The 18,828-nt window shown below is 50.7% G+C and overlaps 1 protein-coding gene across 2 annotated transcripts; it reads left to right on the forward strand.

Annotated features, from left to right (window-relative positions):
- Positions 1-223: 223 nt before the first annotated feature.
- On the forward strand, positions 224-7,256 carry Tmem18 (transmembrane protein 18). Of its 2 annotated transcripts, none has more exons than XM_046431984.2 (5): positions 224-371; positions 1,407-1,527; positions 4,217-4,271; positions 4,864-4,957; positions 5,041-7,256. In XM_046431984.2, exons 1-5 carry the CDS (start codon positions 315-317, stop codon positions 5,131-5,133), a joined length of 420 nt encoding a protein of 139 aa, XP_046287940.1. In that variant the 5' UTR covers positions 224-314; the 3' UTR covers positions 5,134-7,256. The 2 variants fall into 2 exon arrangements, with proteins under 2 accessions (XP_046287940.1, XP_046287941.1); XM_046431985.2 differs by having other exon boundaries at positions 227-371; positions 1,410-1,527.
- Positions 7,257-18,828: the final 11,572 nt, after the last annotated feature.

Genomic DNA, 18,828 nt, shown 5'->3' on the forward strand with positions numbered 1-18,828 from the left:
CTGGATGTCCCTAAGCTACGGGTACCAACCCGAGCTCTCCAGGTCCCAGCTGGACAGTTCCCGGCCCGCGGGGAGCCCATGCCCCCCGACCGCGGAGCCCGGGAGCAACGCCTGCAAGCCCAGGAAGAGCACCACCACCAGTACGACCGCCCAAAGACCGCGAGATAGGGACCGAGAGGGCGGGGCAGTGTCGCGAGACGACCATTCTCGCGACCAGCGGCGATCTCGCGAGACTATAGTGCGCGTCCCTCCTGGGGAGCCGGGCGGGGCGAAACGGCTTGGCGGTTGTGGAGAGGGCGGGCCTTGTGGACACCATGCCGTCGGCCTTTTCAGTCAGCTCCTTCCCCGTCAGCATCCCCGCGGTGATCACGGTAACAGTCGGCCGCCGAGGTGCAGGAACCGGTGTGGGCGCGGTCGGGTGGCCCCCCGCCCCCGGGTTCGCGGGAGGGAGGCGTGGACCGCGCTGCGAGGGCGGGGCTTGGCCTTGCGGGCGGGGCCTGGTGGCGGTGGGCGGGGCCTGGGCAGGACAGCGGTCACGGGGCGTGGCTATGCCCGTGGGGCTGGAACTGGGCGGGATTGTAGTCATGGGGCGGGGCTGGGTCCGGGGCGAGTGCCTGCTCTGCAGGTTGGGTTCCCTCCTGCGCTGCTCTCAGGCTGCATCTCCGGGTCTCTGGCTCCTGGTGGGCCCCTGGTTTGGGGCCTGGGCAGGGAGAGATTCCTTCCCTGCCAGGCTATGGACAGGCTGCTCTGTGTTCTAATGCCCAAAAGTCAGAGGTGTTCACTCCCTGAGAGCAGTGTGGACGCTTAGAGCTGTCCTTGAGGGTCCTGGGAGCAGGGATCGCCTCACCCAGGAGGGTTACAGGAAGGCCTCAGCATCCTGTACTGGGAGCTGGGCCTGGGGGTTGGGGTCCAGGCTCAGAAGGCTCCGAGCCTGGTGGTGGAGACCAGGAGCGCTGGGCCTATGGCAGCGCTGGGCCTATGGCGGGAAGGTCAGGTCATTCGGGTTAGGTGGCTCAGGCTTCCAAGGCATTGGTGCTAAGGCAGTAGTCCAGGGGGCTTCCACAGTCCTAGTTTCTGTTTGGTATTAATCAAGTGTATCACCTTGAAGTTGCTCAACCTCCTGGTCATCTCAGGGTGTGGTCATTGCTTAGATTTTACCCAACTTTAAAATACTGCTTTATTCAACCACCCAAACAGGCAGGTTGGTGATGCCCTCTGTTTTGTGTGCTCAGACTATAAAATCTTTAAAAACTCGTTGGTGTGGTTGCACTGGAGAGGATTCCTACTTCTCTCCCTTTCCTTTTCCTGCTTCCACCTTCCCATGAGGGCTGACTGTGTGCTCGGGGCCCTGAGAAAGCTGTATCCTGGACCTGAGCCTGCCCTGCCTGACTTGCCTATCCTTACAGCAGACAGACTGGAGTGAGCCCTGGCTGGTGGGGCTGGCTGTCTTCCACGTGCTGTGCCTGCTTCTCACTTGCTTCTCATCCCAGAGGTACCGACTACAGATTGGCCATTTCCTGTGTCTCAGTGAGTAGAACAGAACAAAATCCCTGTGCTCTGATGGCCATGCCACCTGATGCCAGCATGCCATCTCCAAAACATGTAAATATTTCACAGCCCCTCCCATACCTTCCGTGAGTCATTCTGTGTGAATTTGAAAGGAACCTTTGGAGCACCTCCCCTGTGCAGGGGAGGGTGCTGAATTCCAGATGGTTACAAAGACTTCTTAAGTGTAATGAAATCTGGCTGTTTTTAAAGCAGACATTTCCCTGCTTGGGCTCAGTCCTGCACTGCTTGCTCTGGAGAAAGGATGTAACTAAGAAGGAAAGTTTATGTGTTGAAATTATATTGCCTAGATGAGTTTTAAAAGTAAGGGCTAAGGAATTTAGGGAACGGATGTAGCTTCAGGAAAAGATTGACAAAAAATTCATGGAGCAAGCAAAATCATGGTACAGGGTGGGAAGAGCAGGTAAGGTGGAGTAAGAAAAGAAAAAGAGCAGCTAGCTGGCCCAGGTAAGAGGGCGTGAGCATCCAAATGAGGGAAGGAAGACAGATTCCAGTCTAGAGGGCTGGAGTTGTCTAGGGAATATGGACCAGAGGTCAGAGAAACTACAGCCTGCAGGGCTGAGCATTCTGATGCCCCCTCTGAGGCACAAGGGGTTCTGGGTAACACTGTGGGGGAGAGCCTCTGAGCCTGACCAGGCCCTTCTTGATTTTGTAGACATTAGAAAGACAGCAAAGAGCTGGGCCCAGTGGCACACGCCTGTAATCCCAGCAGCTCGGGAGGCTGAGGCAGGAGGATTGCAAGTTCAAAACCAGCCTCAACAAAAGTGAGACATTAAGCAACTCAGCGAGACCCTGTCTCAAAAAAAGCCTGGGGATGTGACTCAGTGGTCAAGGTCCCCTGAGTTCAATCACCTGTACCACCCCTGCTCCCTAAAGATAGTGAAGATTCTGCTAAGTAATTAAAACATATCAGCTACTTTGAGAGAAGCTCTGTGCAAGGTAGGAAATCTGAACACCAGGTTGCCTTAGGAAGACTGGAGTGAAACGATCAGAGCTTGCATTACAGAAAAGTGGGTCTGTAAAAATCAAGGTGATCTGCGTTGTTAGGTCCAGTTCTCCACAGGAGAGCTTCTACCAGGTCAAGCCCTAAGGAAGGGCAGGGATACAGTGGGGAACAAAATAGCCTCCTGTCTTAATGGAACTTCCTAGAGGACAACTCCTTCAGCACATACTCAGAGGCCTCATTGCACTGTTACCACCATGCTGAGCTTCTGATGGGAAAGGCCAGAGCATAGGGAAGGTGTGTGATGCCAGACTGAGGTGGCAGGAGCCAGGCAGGGGGCCAGGGGAGCTCCCTGGAGAGGTCAGGTGGGAAGGGGTGGCAGAGCCAGGCAGGGGGCCAGGGGAGCTCCCTGCAGAGGGCAGGGTGGGAAGGCCGTACAGCAGGTGCCTTGAAGAAGGGCAGCCTCCTAGGAGAGCTAACCCATGGAGCAATTTGAAACTTATGAACAGTGTGGGGTTGGGATGTGACTATGGTCACATTGTTCCACGTGCTCTTCATGTCCTCTGACTCATTAAATTCCTAAGCTGCCCTACTAAGGGTTGCCACCTTCTTACAGATGAAACACACTGAGATTCAGAGACTGCCCTAGTTGTGCAGTGCATCATCAGCAGGGAGGAGGCCAGGCTCCTAGCCAGCTCTTGGCCTCTCTGGCTCTGCATTCTGTTTGCCTTCATGGGTCTACCTGTCAGGCAGGTAGTGAGGAGGTAGATAGCCCTGGGCTAACCCACTTTCCGATTTGGGTCAAAAAGGTTTGGCTGACAGTGAAGGCATGGAGTTGCTGAGTTTGCTCTAGTCCCTCACACACCCTCTCTCTGGCCTGCGTGGACACAGGCCTCACCCTACACTAGCAGGAGGCCTGGACAGTTGTGTCCTGTGCTCCAAGAACGCCATGGTCTTTGGGAGGCTGGAGGGCAGAGAGGCCATGCAGCCCCCGGTCAGCAGCCCCCATGGCTGCACCACCTGGCTCCTTGAAGGTAGGGATGTATCATAGCAGTCTCACCTGGATGGCCTGAACATGAGGCAGGAAGCAGTTTAGGCACCAGGTGTGGAGTCTTGCTTATGATCCCACTGCAGGGTGTCCAGGAGCCACCTGCGGCTGGAATCATGAGGAGATGCCATCTCAGCATAGCTATGCCTCGTAGTGGGCACTGGGCACTCCAACCTTGTTAGAGTCTGTAAACAAGTCTGGATGGTGCCTGGCAAAATGCCAGAGGGAGTGGTTTGAGAAGTAACAAAAGCGAGCCATTAAGTGTGGAGATTCCTTATTGGTTGACTGATGTATCTAGTTTATGCTAATTAGATAAGCTGTGTGGAATGTATAAATACCCCTTCTGTCCTGCAATAAACGGCTCCCACTCCTGCTGTGTCAATGTACACAAGTTGCTCGTCACCCCCCGGTTATTTTGCTGCAGCCGGACTGCGGCACAACCTGGGCCTCCAGCAGTCCCACGGGTCCCATCTAGCCCACTGACACCGTGCGTGTGGGGTGCTCTTAGTCCTTTCTGTCAGGGAGCACGTTCCACATTCACAATTTAATTGTAGCCAAAATAGAAATTGCATTTCTCTTCATTGTGTCAGTGTCCTGGTGTAAAGAGCGCTGTGCTGACCCTGGCCATCTCCATTCTAACGTGATTTCTGTCTTCTCAGTGGTCCTGGTCTATTGTGCTGAGTACATCAATGAAGTGGCCGCAATGAACTGGAGGTAAAGTCGGCTCCTGCGCGTCTCGCTGAGTCTCAGGAGTCAGCCACCGTGCTGCTCACACGCAGCACTCCCTGTGAATGTCAGACTTATGGGAGACAGCAGGAAGCAGGAGTACGCCACACCCTGAGAAGCAGCTGGTTAAATGTTTCACGAACTGCGTTACTTTTGGTGACTGAACCATGCCACTGTACCTGTTGGTTGATCCTTAATAACAGTGAGGGAATTTCATGGGCTACTTTAATTTCAGTTACAGAATTGAAAAAAGATGGGTCCTGCAGGAGCCTCCTAAGGAGGCTGAGAATCTCAGCTCAGGGCGTTCCCAGCTCAGCGGTCCTTAAGAGCAGAGGCTGGCTGTGAAGCCATGCTTGTCGTTGGTGCAGAGCACCGAGGCTGCTGCTGCGTAGCTCCAGGACTTCAGGTCACTAGCAGACCTGCAGTGGTGCCCCGCCTGCAGCGGGCCCGGAACTCCTGGTGGGCAGGTTTTTGAGCCTTGAAGTATATTTTGGCTCTTTTCCCCCAACATCATCTCCCATAAAGAGCCCTGTGGCGATGCCAAGTTATTTGCTGTTTTTTTTTTTTTTTTTTTAAACAGGTTGTTTTCAAAATACCAGTATTTTGACTCCAGGGGGATGTTCATTTCTGTCGTGTTCTCAGCACCACTGCTGCTCAACGCCATGATCATTGTGGTATGTAGCTTTAGACTTTTAAGTCCTGGTTTTCTTCAGGCCTATTTCCCAGTTCTGAATATGTCCTAAAATGATTGTTGTAGATTTTGTGGGTACGCAAGACTTTGAACGTGATGACTGACCTGAAGAACTTGCAACAGAAAAGAAAAGAGAAGCAGCGGAGGAAGGAGGAGTGAGGTCGTGCCCATTGGCTTCCTCTGCCAGGGGGTTCTGTGCAGTGGGGCCCAGGCGTCCTCAGCTGGCTTGGGGAAAGCCGTGCTCCCTCTGGAGGCCCAGTGCTGGAGCACACACTAAAGTTGTTTCTCAAACTAGCACGGATTGTACCCCTGCGTGTTTGTTGAGCCTGGGTCCACCCTTAGCATGCCTGGTCTCTGGCTGAGCCCCAGGAGGGCCCTGTGTATCTCTCCAGGACTCCATAGTCAGTTACAAAGTGTCTGCTCGGTGTGGAATCTGAACCCCAGTGGTAGTGCTGTCCTGCACACAGGCCCATCACCTGGCTGTCCCCCTGTGTCTTGTGCTCCACGGGATGGCTCTTAACTGAGGGCACTTTTGCCCCCAAAGGACTTGTGACAGTTTGGTAACACTTTTGCTTGTCACTGTAGGTGGAAGTGGGTGGAGCCTAAATGCTGCTGAACTCCTGCAAGGATAGACTGTGGCCCCCCAGAGGACTGTACAGAGTGCTGGCCCCCGTCTTCTCAGCCTGAGGCCTTTGAAGCAGGTCTGGCAAAGATGGAACATATCTAATGTACTGACCAGTCCCCTGAGCCCAGGGCCCTCTGAAACCACCAGCTGGGCACATCTCAGTGAGGTTAGGCTTTCTGAAACCAACATGGGGCTACCTCACTGAAAATACTTTTGCTCAAGACTCTAATGTGAAGGGAAGCGTGAAGTCGGGACTACATGGAAAAGAATGTGTTAAATGAGCCCTTTACTTTGTTCTGAGTGCAGAATTTGCAGATAGAGGAACATTCACTGGAGGCCTAGTGGGCTCCACCCAACCTGGACGGTGCAGGCCCCTTGTGCCCTCCCTGAGTCTTATCCTGCTTGAGCACCTTCAGGCTGCCTGTCTGGGGTATGGTGCTGTGAAACACTTTTCAATTTTCAGAAAGAAAAAAACTGTCCAAGTGAAAGCACTTACATTTAGAAGGTTAAAAATCGACAGTTTGTCAGATTGAAGAATTGTCTAGAAATGCAGATATGTGAGTTTTCAGTTTTACATGGTGTTAAGCTCTTAGTGAAGAAGCTAGACTGAGTTCAACAGGAGGTAGATGTGAGCAGACAGAATCCTCAGCCAGGCCACTGGAGCTCTTTGCCTGTAGCTCTTCCCAGTCCCTCTGGGATTTGTTCAGCTTGTAGAGTGAACACAGAGGTGTCTGAGAAACCTGATCTTAAGCAAGTCCAGTCTCAAGTCGACATCACCTGTGGGGTTGTGTGGCACGTCTGACGGTACACATCCCAGGTGCACCGCAGGGTGTTTAGTGACACATGGCTTCACTCGAGTTCCCACCCCACAAGGTGGTTTCATAGAAAATGAAGTGGGCTGATATATTTGACTGCAGGAGCTCAGAGCAGGCGTGTGTGGCTCTCCAGGGCTGTTCCCTGCCAAGCTATCCAAGGCCAGCCATGGGAAGCAGGTCAGGAAATTGCTGGAGAGGACATGTCTGAGGAAGGTGTCTGAGCTCATGCCCAGCTGAAATACACCAGCAAGGTGGTAGACCCTGTCTGTATGTTGGACCGTGTGGATCTGGGCCTGTCCAACTGAGTCCAGCCTCCCTGGATAAAGGTGTGTAATAGTACTGTTAGCTCTGTATCTTGGTGCAGCCCACATGTGACCCTGATGTGGGCTCCAGGTTTCACATGTGTGTTGTTTTCACAAAAATGGAACTTTTTAGTGAGGCTCCTATTTTAGTGGCTGGAAATTGCATTGCTAGCAACTATCTTTGTATCTTTTCTTCTTATTAGAGAAAATTCTGCAAGCCAAAATCATCAACACTGAGTAATTCGTAAAACTTGCGTGGGCTCATGCAGGGTTCCAGTGGGGATTGTGGTGCGGGGCAGGCGCTTGCCCATATGCCTGAAGTGCTGGCTCCAGTGTTAAAGCAAGGTGTGGGGTGTGAGCGCCACTCATCCATGCTCTGAGAATGGAAGGCTCAGGGGCCCCTGCTCCTCTGCTTAAGTTAGGAAGTGCTTTTACCATGTGTTTATGAACAAAGCAGAAAAAAGGACATTCTGCATACTCCGAGCCTGTGACACTGTAAGTTTATTGATTGGTATGCAATAAAACCTTTGATAGTACATAGTATGTTTACCCCAGAGAGTGTTTGTTCTGATTCTGAGCTTAGGACAGGATCCCGACTGCAGGGTGGGCTCCTCAGCACCTGGCCATGACCTTTACTCACCCAGAAATTTGTCAACTCCCCAGAAGGACATGAACTCAGGCTTAGAGATGGGTGCTTCAGATTAGAAGGAAGTGCCTGGCCTGCACTGTTAGGGAACTGAGAAGGTAGAGGGAATCTGAGGTGCTCCTTTCCTTCACAAGACATCTACATGGAAAGTAGAAGTGCTCACAGGTGTGCTGGAGGCGCAGCATGGGGTGCCTCCTGGGTCTTGAGTCAGATGCTTGAGGTAGCTGCTGCGCCTGACAGCCCCACTTCCCCAGGTCCTTGCTTTGGGAGGTCTTCAGGCTTCCTCCTCCAGGCTTCTGGTGGGCCATTCTCTTCTACATTATACAGAACATGTGTAAGTCACTGGGGTCCCTGGAAGGGCACTCAGGATTCAGGCTGTCACGGGTGGCTGTCAGTGGCAGGGCAAGACCAGGACCAACCTCTGAGTCCTTCCAGAGGGCTCCTGTGGGTGTGCTGAGCAGTTGCAGGGGGTGTGGCCCGCCAGAGCCTCTGCATGTTTGTGTTGAGGTCCTCACGTGGGAGGGAGTGCATGGCCTGGCCTGTTCATTGAAGTACTCCTGTGACTGGCAGGTTATCCCCGGTGACCTCCTGAGTGCCGGCGACTGCTTGACTGTCCTCATGAGGCAGTGGAGGGAAACAGTATAGGAAAGAATGTGGACCGTGCATCTAGTCTTGCCTTGTGGTCCCCTGGGCAGTGGTCCCTGGACCTGTGAACACCAAAATTGTCAGGTTACCGAAAAGAGTGTGGTAGTGGCACAGACCCAGGCACATCCTCCTGTGTGTTAAATCACCTCTAGGTTGATTATAATTTCCAATACAATGTAAATGCAGAATAAATATATCTTACACTGTATTGTTCAGGAGGTAATAAAAGTGTACGTATTCAGTCACCCCACTTTTTACAAAATATTTGTGATGCAGTGTTGGTGGACTGCAAGGATGTAGAAGCAAGGGGTCCAGAGGACCAACTGCATGCTGGGTCTTAGGAGTGTCATGAAAGAAACAGCAGAGTGCCGGGAGCCCTGGGCACGAGCAGGGCTGGTGCAGGCAGGCCTGAATGTTGGCAGGTCCTGATATTAATAGGGCAGTGGTGTTTCAACCATATCCTTAGAGGAGAGACCTGGAGGCATACAGAGACCTGGGGGGCAGCAGGTGGCCCTGCACAACATGAGCCTTTACCTTGGAGAAGATTCGGTTTCTTGAGCTCTGAAAGCATTCCTTCCACAGCTGTCTACCTGCACTCGCCCTCCATCCTCCGCGGGGCCTATGCTCCTTCCACCTGCAGACCACTGCCTGCCAGTGCTGAGTGCTTGTGAAGGTCTGCCTCGGCTGGAGCAGCCCAGCCCAGCGTGCATCGATTTGCTCTGTGCTGATCATCTCACTTTTCTAATTTCTTTTTCCTGAATCTAGCACTGACCCCATGAGTCCAGGGTCCTCTAGAAGTGGGATTCTTAAGGAATTTGCGCCAGCCTTTTCCTGCAAGTCTCCTAACATCAGATGCCTATTTTATGTGGGTCTGGGTTTTATTTGTGTGCTTTTACTTTTTCCCCTGGTCTTGATCTGGCTGTCTGCAGTTGCCTCTGCTCCAGTGCCAGCCCCTGTTGAGGGACAGACCAAGTTGGCCTTGGGTGCTCCTGTGTTGGGACTGGGGTAACACATTGCATATCTGTCCCCAGAGGCAGAAGGACTAGGTGGAACCTCCCCTCCTGCACCCACATGCCCCCAGGTGGCAGTGGGCCACAAATGGCCTGCCTGTGTTGTTTTCTGTCATGGTCCTTCCCTGCCAGCCAGGATTCAGTCCTCGTCCCAGTCATGCAAGGGTTATCATCTGGGAGCACTGCTGTGTGCCACTAGCCTCAGCTTCACTCCCTGCCCTGACACTGTTGGAATGTGGACTTAGGGCTCTGCGTCTTCATCTCAGCTGGCCTGGGCGTTCTTTATGCTTGTATAACATCGCGCCTGTTGGGAATGGGGCAAGAGGTCATTTGTCAAGACTAAGCACCACTGTCCCTGAAGGTCTGCCTCCTCTGAAGTGACTGCTCAGTCCTTTGATCATGAAGATGTTTCACTGTGTGACGTCATGTCTGGCATGGCAGATAACCAGACCAGGTGCCAGTCCAACTTCCTGCGGCAGCTGCTGATACTGGAGACTCTGCGTTTCTCACTGGTTACTACTGGGCAGCAGGAACATGTGCAGCCTGAGAGGCATCCTTTACCTTTCCTACACATGAAGGGAATTGAAAACTAGCTACTTGCTGGCAGTTGATAAATATGGAAATATGGCTAAGTCACTTGTCAGGAAGCACGGTCCCACATCAGCCCTGCACGATTTCTGGACTTTGCCTGTGCTTCCGGGCAACTTGGAAAAGTGCTTTGCTGAGTGAGGGACAGTCTCACCTCACTGCTTTGCATATCCTCAGTTGCCAGCGAGGGTTATTTAACATTTTTTCAAATTGTTATTGGCCTTTTGCACTTTTGTGAATAGGCTGTTCATGTACTTTATTCTTTGTATTACAGTATAGGCTTTTAAAGATATATGTTTCTAATTTTATATATCAAAATTCACAGTACATGCAAATATATTTCCAGCCTGCAGTTTTGTTTTGGCCTTGGGTGAAAAGTTTCAGAACGATGAACAGCATGTGCTCTCCAGTCAGGGTTGACGCCTATGGGGCCGAGCTGTGGCTCCTCCTCAGCTGGCAAGGAACCCGCTGGCACTAGTGCTGGCAGCAGGGGAAACAAGGACCCAGCCCTGTGCCACCAGCCAATCCCTGCACTTGTAGCTGTGCTCAGGTCACATGTGGCACAGGCTTGCATTAGGGCCAGACACATTGTCACCTCTTCACCCAGCTCCCGGCTCCTGAAGCACAGGGCAGGAGGGTTTGAGCATCTGGACTGGAGCTTTCTCCTCCCAGGCAACTGACCAAGACTGTTAGCCCATCCACAAAGCCAACCAGCAAGGCTCCTGCTCTCAAGTTCTCTGTAGGTCTCCTGAGATCATTATTACATCAGATGGTGAATTTTAGACAGTTTGTGTTCTGACGATGCAAAAGCTTCTCCAAGCACCTCTGGAAACACTTGGTGCACAGTACCATGAGCATCTGCATCCTGAAACGGCTGGGTGTGTGCTGGTGAGTATGGTCTCTGTTCAGCAGAACCGTCGCCTTGCCTGGGCTTGGGCTCCCTTGTGACTAGCTCCCTACTCAGTGACAAGGCTGCTGATGCCCTGGAACCTCTGCCCTGAGCAGATGAGGAACCGGAAGCAGAGAGGACCAGGATCGGGTTTTTGCTGCTGGACAGGCAGAAGGACTTTGTTTACTTTCCTCCAGGGAGGTTTGAAGACCCTTCTGACAGGGAGGCCACTTGACTTTGGTGGCAAATTAAAGTAGAGTGCAGTTGACTGATTTCCTAGCATAAGAGCTGCAAGCTGGAGGAGTTCTACCTGTTAGCACGTTGTAATTGTAAAAATGTGTTCACAGAAACCAAGAGCTCCTGGGGAGCACACAGTGTCTGACACTCCGCAGGTGCTTCTGTGGCCTCAGACACCAGGAACCTGCAGGGGCCTGGCACCTAGTAGAGTGGCCTTTGCAGTACTCCTGAAGCTGCATGGGGAGAGGATGTCAGTTCCACTTCCTGGTGTTCCAGAGGTTTGCTCAGAGGAGTGACAAAGGAAATGTTACATGGGAAACGAGACGCTGGTGTGAAGAGTGTCTTTGAGCTAGAGAGTTTTTTGTTCTTTTTCTTCTGTTTAGATATACATGACAGTCGAGTGTATTTTGACTGTTATACATACATGGAGTATAACTTCCACTCTGGTGGTTGTACGTGATGTGGAGTTACACTGGTCGTGTAGTCATATGTGAACATAGGAAAGTGATGTCTGATTAGAGAGTTAGTTTTGCCCTTGCTAGAAACTCTCTAGAAATTTAACATGGACCAAATCCCTGAAATCCCCTGGGCTTCAGCTTCCCCTATGAAAAGGTGTATAAGGACACTGTCTGTACTTGTCCAGTAAGGCAAGGCCGCTGTGAGAACCAAACAGGCGGCAAGGCTCAGACCTCCCTAGGCTGCAAGCACACACACTGCCGCCCAGCTGGCAGCCACTGTCCTACAGGACCACTGGAGCCCTGTGCTGCTGGCTCTGGCCCACCCAGGGAAGAGACATGAACAGACAGCACAGCAAGGCAGGGTGCAGGCCTCATGTACCGGCCAGCCTTGTCCTGTACAAACCTGTTTCCCAGCTAGAGGTAGAGTCCATGCTGAAGCCGTGCGCTCTCCCAGGGCTGGCCTAGCCCAGGCTGCCTTGCCTGGGGAAGCACACTCCACCAACCACCAGGGGGCACCAGAGTGCTGTCGAGGCTGCTGTTCCTGTTCTCAGAACTGCTGCTTCTGACTGAGGAGCGCTTGGAAGCAGCTCTGCAAGGCAAATTTTAGTTCTGCAGACGGGCGAGCTACAGAACCTGGCTGCTGTGCACCTGGGTGGGCAGTCCTTGCTCTGGCACTCAGGGCCATATCTGCATGGTTAGCTAATTTTAAGCTGGGCTGGGCAAAGGGAAGGGCTGTAGTTAAAAGTGGCTGCGATTGGATCTTATCCCAATTAAGGCTAAATACTGTATTCTGAAAAGCACCACCAGACTTTCTGTTTCTCACAAGTCCCTCCTTTTTCTTTTTATCCTTTTTGGTCTCATTTTCATTTTTGTTCCCATACCCTTAGGTATTGCCATCCATCCTGGATATGTTAACTTTTTGAGGTGCAAATCACCCGTGGTTATGACGCCACCCGTTTTTAGCAGTTCGGTGATTGGGAGCACTTGGTAAGGTCCTTTCCAACTCAGTGTGAAGCTTGTCTTCTTTCAGGTCTTGATGAAAACCAAATCACCAGGCTGGCAGTGATGAATTGTGAACTCCAGAAGAGGAGTCTGAGCAGCAGTTCATAATAATTGTACCGGAAAAAAAGTAACACAGATAGATCTCAAGGTGACTCAGAACAGACTTGTGACTCTGACAGAGCTTTCTGCGATATTATCAGGCACTCCTGTATAAAGCCCTTCCTTTATAACCTCACAGTTTTACTTTTAGGAAGACTGACAAAAATGTTCATCTCTGATAAAAGAACCATTGTCTTATCTTTGAATTGTTTGTGTAAGGTGTGCTTTGGTTATATTCTCCTGCCAAGTGTTTAAGACCAAGGTGGTCAAAATCGACCTTTGTTGTTTTTTAAGATCTATTGTTAGAGTTAGCTGACATTTGTCAGGGATCCCTCTTGGGAACTTGTGAGAAGCCTCCTAACTCCTTTACCTTTTCCTCTACCAATTGTGCCATATGCCAGGATGGGTCAGGGTCTTGCTGACCACAGTGGCTTCCCTTGGAAGCATCAGGGACATTTTCCTCTCTACTAACCTTCCTCTTTGCAGAATGTGTGCTGGTTGACTTCCTGTTTTCTAGGGTCCTCTCAATACCCCTGTTCAGGAGATTGGGTGACTCACCAGAGTTGCAGGGCCCAAAGAGAGATCCTATCATCCCCTGGGTTCTTGTTGACCTTAGAGGGCAAGGGCCAAAATATTGTCTGCTTTTTCCTTGGCCCTTTTACTTCCTAAAATTTGGTCTCCAAGTTTCAAGACCAGTTTCACCAGTCTTGAAATAGGAGTACTGGGTTTTAAACTCTAATGTCTATAATCTTACAGTCACCCCTTCCATTTAATTGGGATCAGTATTAGTAGTGGAAGTCAGCTTCATATTCTCTCTGTCCTGTAGGTGGTGCTGATTATCTCAAGTTAACGCAGGCTGTTTTATTAGAAGCAGTACTTCTGCAAAACACTAACAGACAACAGTTATAAAGTTCTATATGGAAAATACAAAATGAAATTAACAAGACCCAAAACACTTTTAGTATAAGAGCTTTGAATCAAGAAAAAATTTCTATAATAACACTAATATATCTTTGGTATCTATTTTACCTCTACAAAGACCCGTAAATTTATCAACTCAATCTCATATAAGATCCTTTATGAATTTTACTTCTTTTAAAAACTTTTTTGCAACCTTTTAAGTTTACCCAAACCCTTATTTAGTTTTGTATTATATCCCTGATTTATTTTAGAGATCGCAGTAACCCTTACAACAAAAATGAAACTTTTGAGCATAACTTTAAATGTACTTAATTCTGGCCTCCTTTGGAGCCATCCTAACATGGAGTAGGTGAGAGGCAGAGCCCTTCTATACAGAAATCAGCATGGCCAAGGCACAGATGCCTGCATGTATGGGGATTCCAGGAGGCCCTGTTGTGAGGTGTCCCCTGGGCAATTGGAGCATCCTGCCAGATCTTGAAAGGGAAGACCGTTTGCCCCCCCCCCCCAGGTTATAATCTAACTATAACCCAGTGATATGTCCTTGTGACTGGCAGTTTTTACCCCTGAATAAGATAGGGTAATCATCAGGCACTCAAGGTAATGAGCCCCAATTCAGGTTTTTCAATTTAAAGGCCACCACAATTTAAAGGCCACCCTGTGAGGTTAAACATTCCAGCCAATTCCTTTGTCCCAGAACGGAAGGAAAATGGAAGTGGGATTAGACCCAAGGGGAGGTTACAGAAAAATTCAGACTGAAGGACTAACAGGCATAGTCTGTTAGAGTCGGGCCAAGCCAGTGGCCTTCATGCCTTCCCGGTGCCTGGGCAACACAGATGCCAACCATCAGCCCAACAGTTCTCCTAGTTCTGTTCATCATGGACTCTAATCAGTGCCTTTATCCAGAAGCCCAAAGTCCCCAGACTAGTACACCCAAGTGGGAAAAAACCCTCTGTTAGGTTCCCCCTCACAACAAGATGTCTTCTCTCATTCAAATAGATCTTACTGCTTTTTAATAAAATGACATACTTTAGTCTTTATAGTACTTTAATCAAAAAACCGCTGAAACTTTTTGTACATACATAGGATTATATCTGTTTGAATTTTAACCCTTAGTAACCATGCTTTTTGGTTAAGACCCAGAAATAAGGAATCTTAAAACTTTCTGTTAATTACCAATTTGTAAAAACACATTTAATAGACCCAAATACATATTACATTATGGAATCCAAGAAACCAAGAGAACTTGACTATATACTTAGTTGATGTTTTGATATTTTAACTTTGCAAATTAATTAGATGTCTCCTCTTACAGACACACTTATAAAGATTAATCCCATTTATGTTAAAACTAATTCACTCATTTTCTAACTTAGGTTACTCATGAAAACCAAAGTATCAAGTCTAGTTAATACTTTAAGTCAGTTATTTCTGCCAAAGAAGAATCCTTAGAAGCAATGGACATTGCACTTAAAACATATCATAGAAACCAACACTGACTGGCTGGCCACCTAGAAAAATGTGTGCGTTGGTAATTTCAAAGCATCTTTACTCTTACCAATTACTATTGACTCTTTTTGTTAAAAGTTTTTTTTTTTTTAAGTCACATGAACTGAAAAGCATTTTGATCCATTCATTAAATTTATGAGTACTCATTTATTTAAGCCAGTTTTGATGCCATGTACATGATATACACAGCATGTATGTGGAGAGGACTTACAGTGTGCAGGTATGTACAAATGTGTACATAAAACAGGAAATAAGGATTTGATGGCTCTTTACCAGGCATAAATTCCTACAGGAGGAGGCAACAAAAGAACTATCAGATTTAACCATTTAGAAATTAAAATAGAGCTTGTCATAGATTTTTACAGTATGACCCAGACATGAAAGGGATCTGTGCACCTGGGAACATCAGGAAGGGTCTGCAGCCATGGTGGATGCTGAAATCAAAGGTTCCGGTGGCTACTCATCCCTCGTGGGCAGATTCGCTATCATCATCACTACAATCCATTTCCCCTGCTTGGAAAATACCTACAAGGATCTTTCCATTGGCCTTCCCTCTTCCTGGGTCTAGAATTTGTATTCCCCATTATTTTGTGGTTGAGTTTCCCCTGTGTACTCACTTCCCCTAATTTGAGGTGTCTTTAGATCTGGGCCCCCCGCTCCCGTCCCGCTCTCCTGGGTGTGGTCTTGTGTTTCTGAACAGAGTCTGAGTCATGCTCACACAACCTCAGGACGTCCTGAAAACCAAGGATGTGCTTCTTTCTTCAGCATAGATTTGCCTGCGTTAGTCCACACTGGGCGTTACCTGGTGGCCTGCGTCAGTCCACACACGGGGATACCTGGTGGCCTGTGTGGGTACATGCATGGAGTTACCTGGTGGCCTGTGTGGGTACATGCATGGAGTTACCTGGTCGCCTGTGTCGGTGCAAGCCAGGTATTCCCTGGTTCCACAGGGCTTGCTTGGGCCCCTCCCTGTGTTGCTGATCCACTTTGAATTTCGGGTCCATCATTAGCCACAGGTTCACAGTTTCCTCCCCTGCTCTGAGGCCACCGCAGCAAGGCAGCAGGACACATCTCCTGAAAGGAGGGAGTCCCCATGACCCCTCAGGTAATATGTGGAGCAGCACATCAGGTGCCATCGTGGTTAGAGATAGCAGGTGCTGCCAGGAGTCAGCATGTGCTCAGAAGCGGCTGGCAAGGCAATCTTTGCCTCTGCAGAAGGCGTGCTGCTGAACCTGGCTAGCAAGCCCCCCCGGTGGGCAGCCCTGCTTTACCCCAGAGCAGCACCACCCCTTGCCCTGAGAGGGGAGATCTGGGATACAGTCTATACGATTGGCTGCTTTTAAAATGGGGTACGGCAAAAGGCAGGGGGCTATGGTTAAATGGCTGTAATTGGCTCTTACGTCCCAATTAAGGCCAAATACTGTATTCTGAGAATGGACTACCAGAGTGTCTCTCTCTCTTTCTCTCTGTCTCTCTCTTTCTCACTTTCTCTCACTCTCACTTGCTCAATTTCTCTCTATCACTTTCACTTTTTCTCTCTCACTTTGTCTCTCTCACTTTCTCTCTCACTTTCTCTGTCACTTTCTCTCACTTTCTCTGTCTCTCTGTCTCTCACTTTCTCTGTCACTTTCTGTTTCTCACTCTCTCTCTCTCTCTCTCTCTCTCTCTCTCACACACACACACACACACACACACTAAGGGCACATGTGGTTGCGCACACCCTGCTCACTGTGTCCAGAGCGCTAATGCAGGTGCCTGGGGATGATGCTACCGTGTTCTCAACCCCTCTCCTCTCATCCTCCCTCCCTCCCTCCCTCCCTTCTCCATTTCTTGGCATTTCTCAGCAAAGTGGACACCATCAAAGCCAGGGTAATGTCCATGCCCATGTCTCACAAGGGCTCAGGGGATCTGGCCATGAGAACCAGGCTTGCTGTGAGTGTTGACTGAGACAGGACAGCAGTGACAATGTTCTGAACATTCAGGTGTGAGGATCTGAAACAGTAGGCAATTCACAGGAAGGAACAGGCCTGGGAGTGTAAGAAGGACAGAGAGTGGCCCTCAAGCTACCCAGTGAGCTACGAGTTCCAGGAGGCCAGGGCTGGGGTCCTCCGCAGACTGCTCAGCCTGCAGCTCCCCTGTGACCATAGACCTACCTTGCCCCCTCCTGTGAGGGCAGTTTGGGGCCCAGGGGGACGTGGGATGGAGTAAAAGGAGCTTGAGGAAGGAAGGTTTTGCTTTGGCCTGTCAGTGGAGAGAGGGGAAGGGGAAAAGGGAGGAAGGGAGAGTGGGAGGCGGAGAAGGATCTGCCCGGAGGGCTGGAGGCAGCCGCTCCTCTGAACCAGTGCCGCACAATGAACATTTTTATTTCTGAGGTTGTTTTAACTTCAAAGCTTAGCTCATGTTCTGGAGGTGTCAGTGTTGACCCCTCAGATGACCCAAGGTGGAGGGAAGCCCACGCAGACCTGAAGCAGCCACGGGCCGTGGTGTGGGAGGCTCCCAGGAGGACGGTGTCACTGCGATGTTCTATTTGAAGTTCGAGGCTCTGGTCCTGAGTTACGAGTTAGTAGAAACTGGGAATTCAGGGGAAAGTCCAGCACACAAAGCCTGTGTCTCACTGTTCTAGAAATGAGAGAAGCCGTTGTGTGAACGGTTTCTGGCATGCCAGGGAACCCAGGCTCACGGCAGGGGCCGATGGAGAGATGAGTGACCAGAGCTGAAGGGAAATGCATGTGCACCTCGGAAGCTCCCCAAGATCCACCTTCAGAAGTAATAAATGAAACAGGGCTGGGCTGGCTGCTTTGACACAGTAACTACACTAAGATGGTCGTGACTGCGGCGGGGGGGGGGGGGCATTCACGTGTGATGCTGGGTGATTTAAGCATGGTGACAGCCCTAACCGCAGCTTTAAGGGGAGAAGACACAGTTCCATCAGGACATGGAGGTTTGGCAAGAGTTGCCAGTGCTGTTGTTGCTCAGGTCTCCCGCGGCGTCTGCGCTGCAGTGTTGGGGTTTGGGCAGCACCTCCTGCCACCTGGAAATCAGTTCTACCTTTGAGCGCCAGCAGCTAACACCCAGCCTCGGTGGACCAGCTGGGACCACACTCCACAGGGGGCTCTGGACGGTGGCAGGTTGCTCCCCCAAGAAAGTCAAGATGCACCACCCCCAGCTTGATGTCTGTGGAGGACACAGGCAGGGGAACCAGAGAGGAGGGCAGGTGGGCGCAGGGAGCCGGGGCAGGCTGCAGTTCAGGCCCTTGTCATGTGGGCCCTTGTCACAAGTCATCATCAAAGGTCATCATCAGAATAATCCTGGAAGTTACAAAGTCTCAGCGCACCTGGTGGGTGTGCTCCTGCTCACTGGTGAGCACATTCTGCTCTGTCCAAGAAATGATCTCAGGAGGCTTGAGAAAAGAAAACCAGGAAACAGAAATGGCTGGCTGCAGCCTCATACCCTGCCCACCTCTGAGCAACGAATGTGAAGACTGATATCTGCCAAACACATTGGGCTGAAGCGTTTGGTGCTGGCCTCAGGGCTCCCTGTCAGCAGCAGGGAGGTCAAGGCTGCCGAGGCTGGGCATCTTCAGGCTGTGTGCAGAAGCCGCGGAGGGCTTCACTCTGGCCCTTGATTCCAGGACATGTTCCCACTGGGCATGGCAGCTGTTCCTTGGATGGGCCTGCTCCCACCCTGGGTGAACCCAGGGCCACTCACTGGGCTAATCTGGACCTTCTGCCTCCACGTGAGCTTGGCCTCTTCCCTGAGGGCTCCAGCATCTCCTGCCCACTTCCTCTCCAGGGCATGTTCTTCCCCTGGGGAAGCTTTGTGCCTTGCCCCTTGGTGGTCTGGACCCTGGGGCGCCTTCTCAGGGCACCTCCGTGCCTCGCCTCCCCCGCTCCTCGCTGTGACTCTCCTCACTCCACTGGCCTCACCATCCTGGCCATGGCTCCGTGCCTCTGCCCTGAACAGTCTTCTTCCCTCTTGGCCAGGCTGTGGGTACTCGTGGGTGGAATCCTCTTTTCTTTACCATGTGCCAATAACCCACGAGAGACTTGACCCACCTCTCATGACCTGGGGTTTGATGATATGGCTGTTAGTGTGGACCCAGAGGGTATGA

This window comes from Marmota monax, unplaced genomic scaffold (genome assembly GCF_021218885.2).
Source record: "Marmota monax isolate L192 unplaced genomic scaffold, Marmota_monax_Labrador192_F-V1.1 WCK01_AAM20220418_F8-fsc00633, whole genome shotgun sequence".
Lineage (NCBI taxonomy): Eukaryota > Metazoa > Chordata > Mammalia > Rodentia > Sciuridae > Marmota > Marmota monax.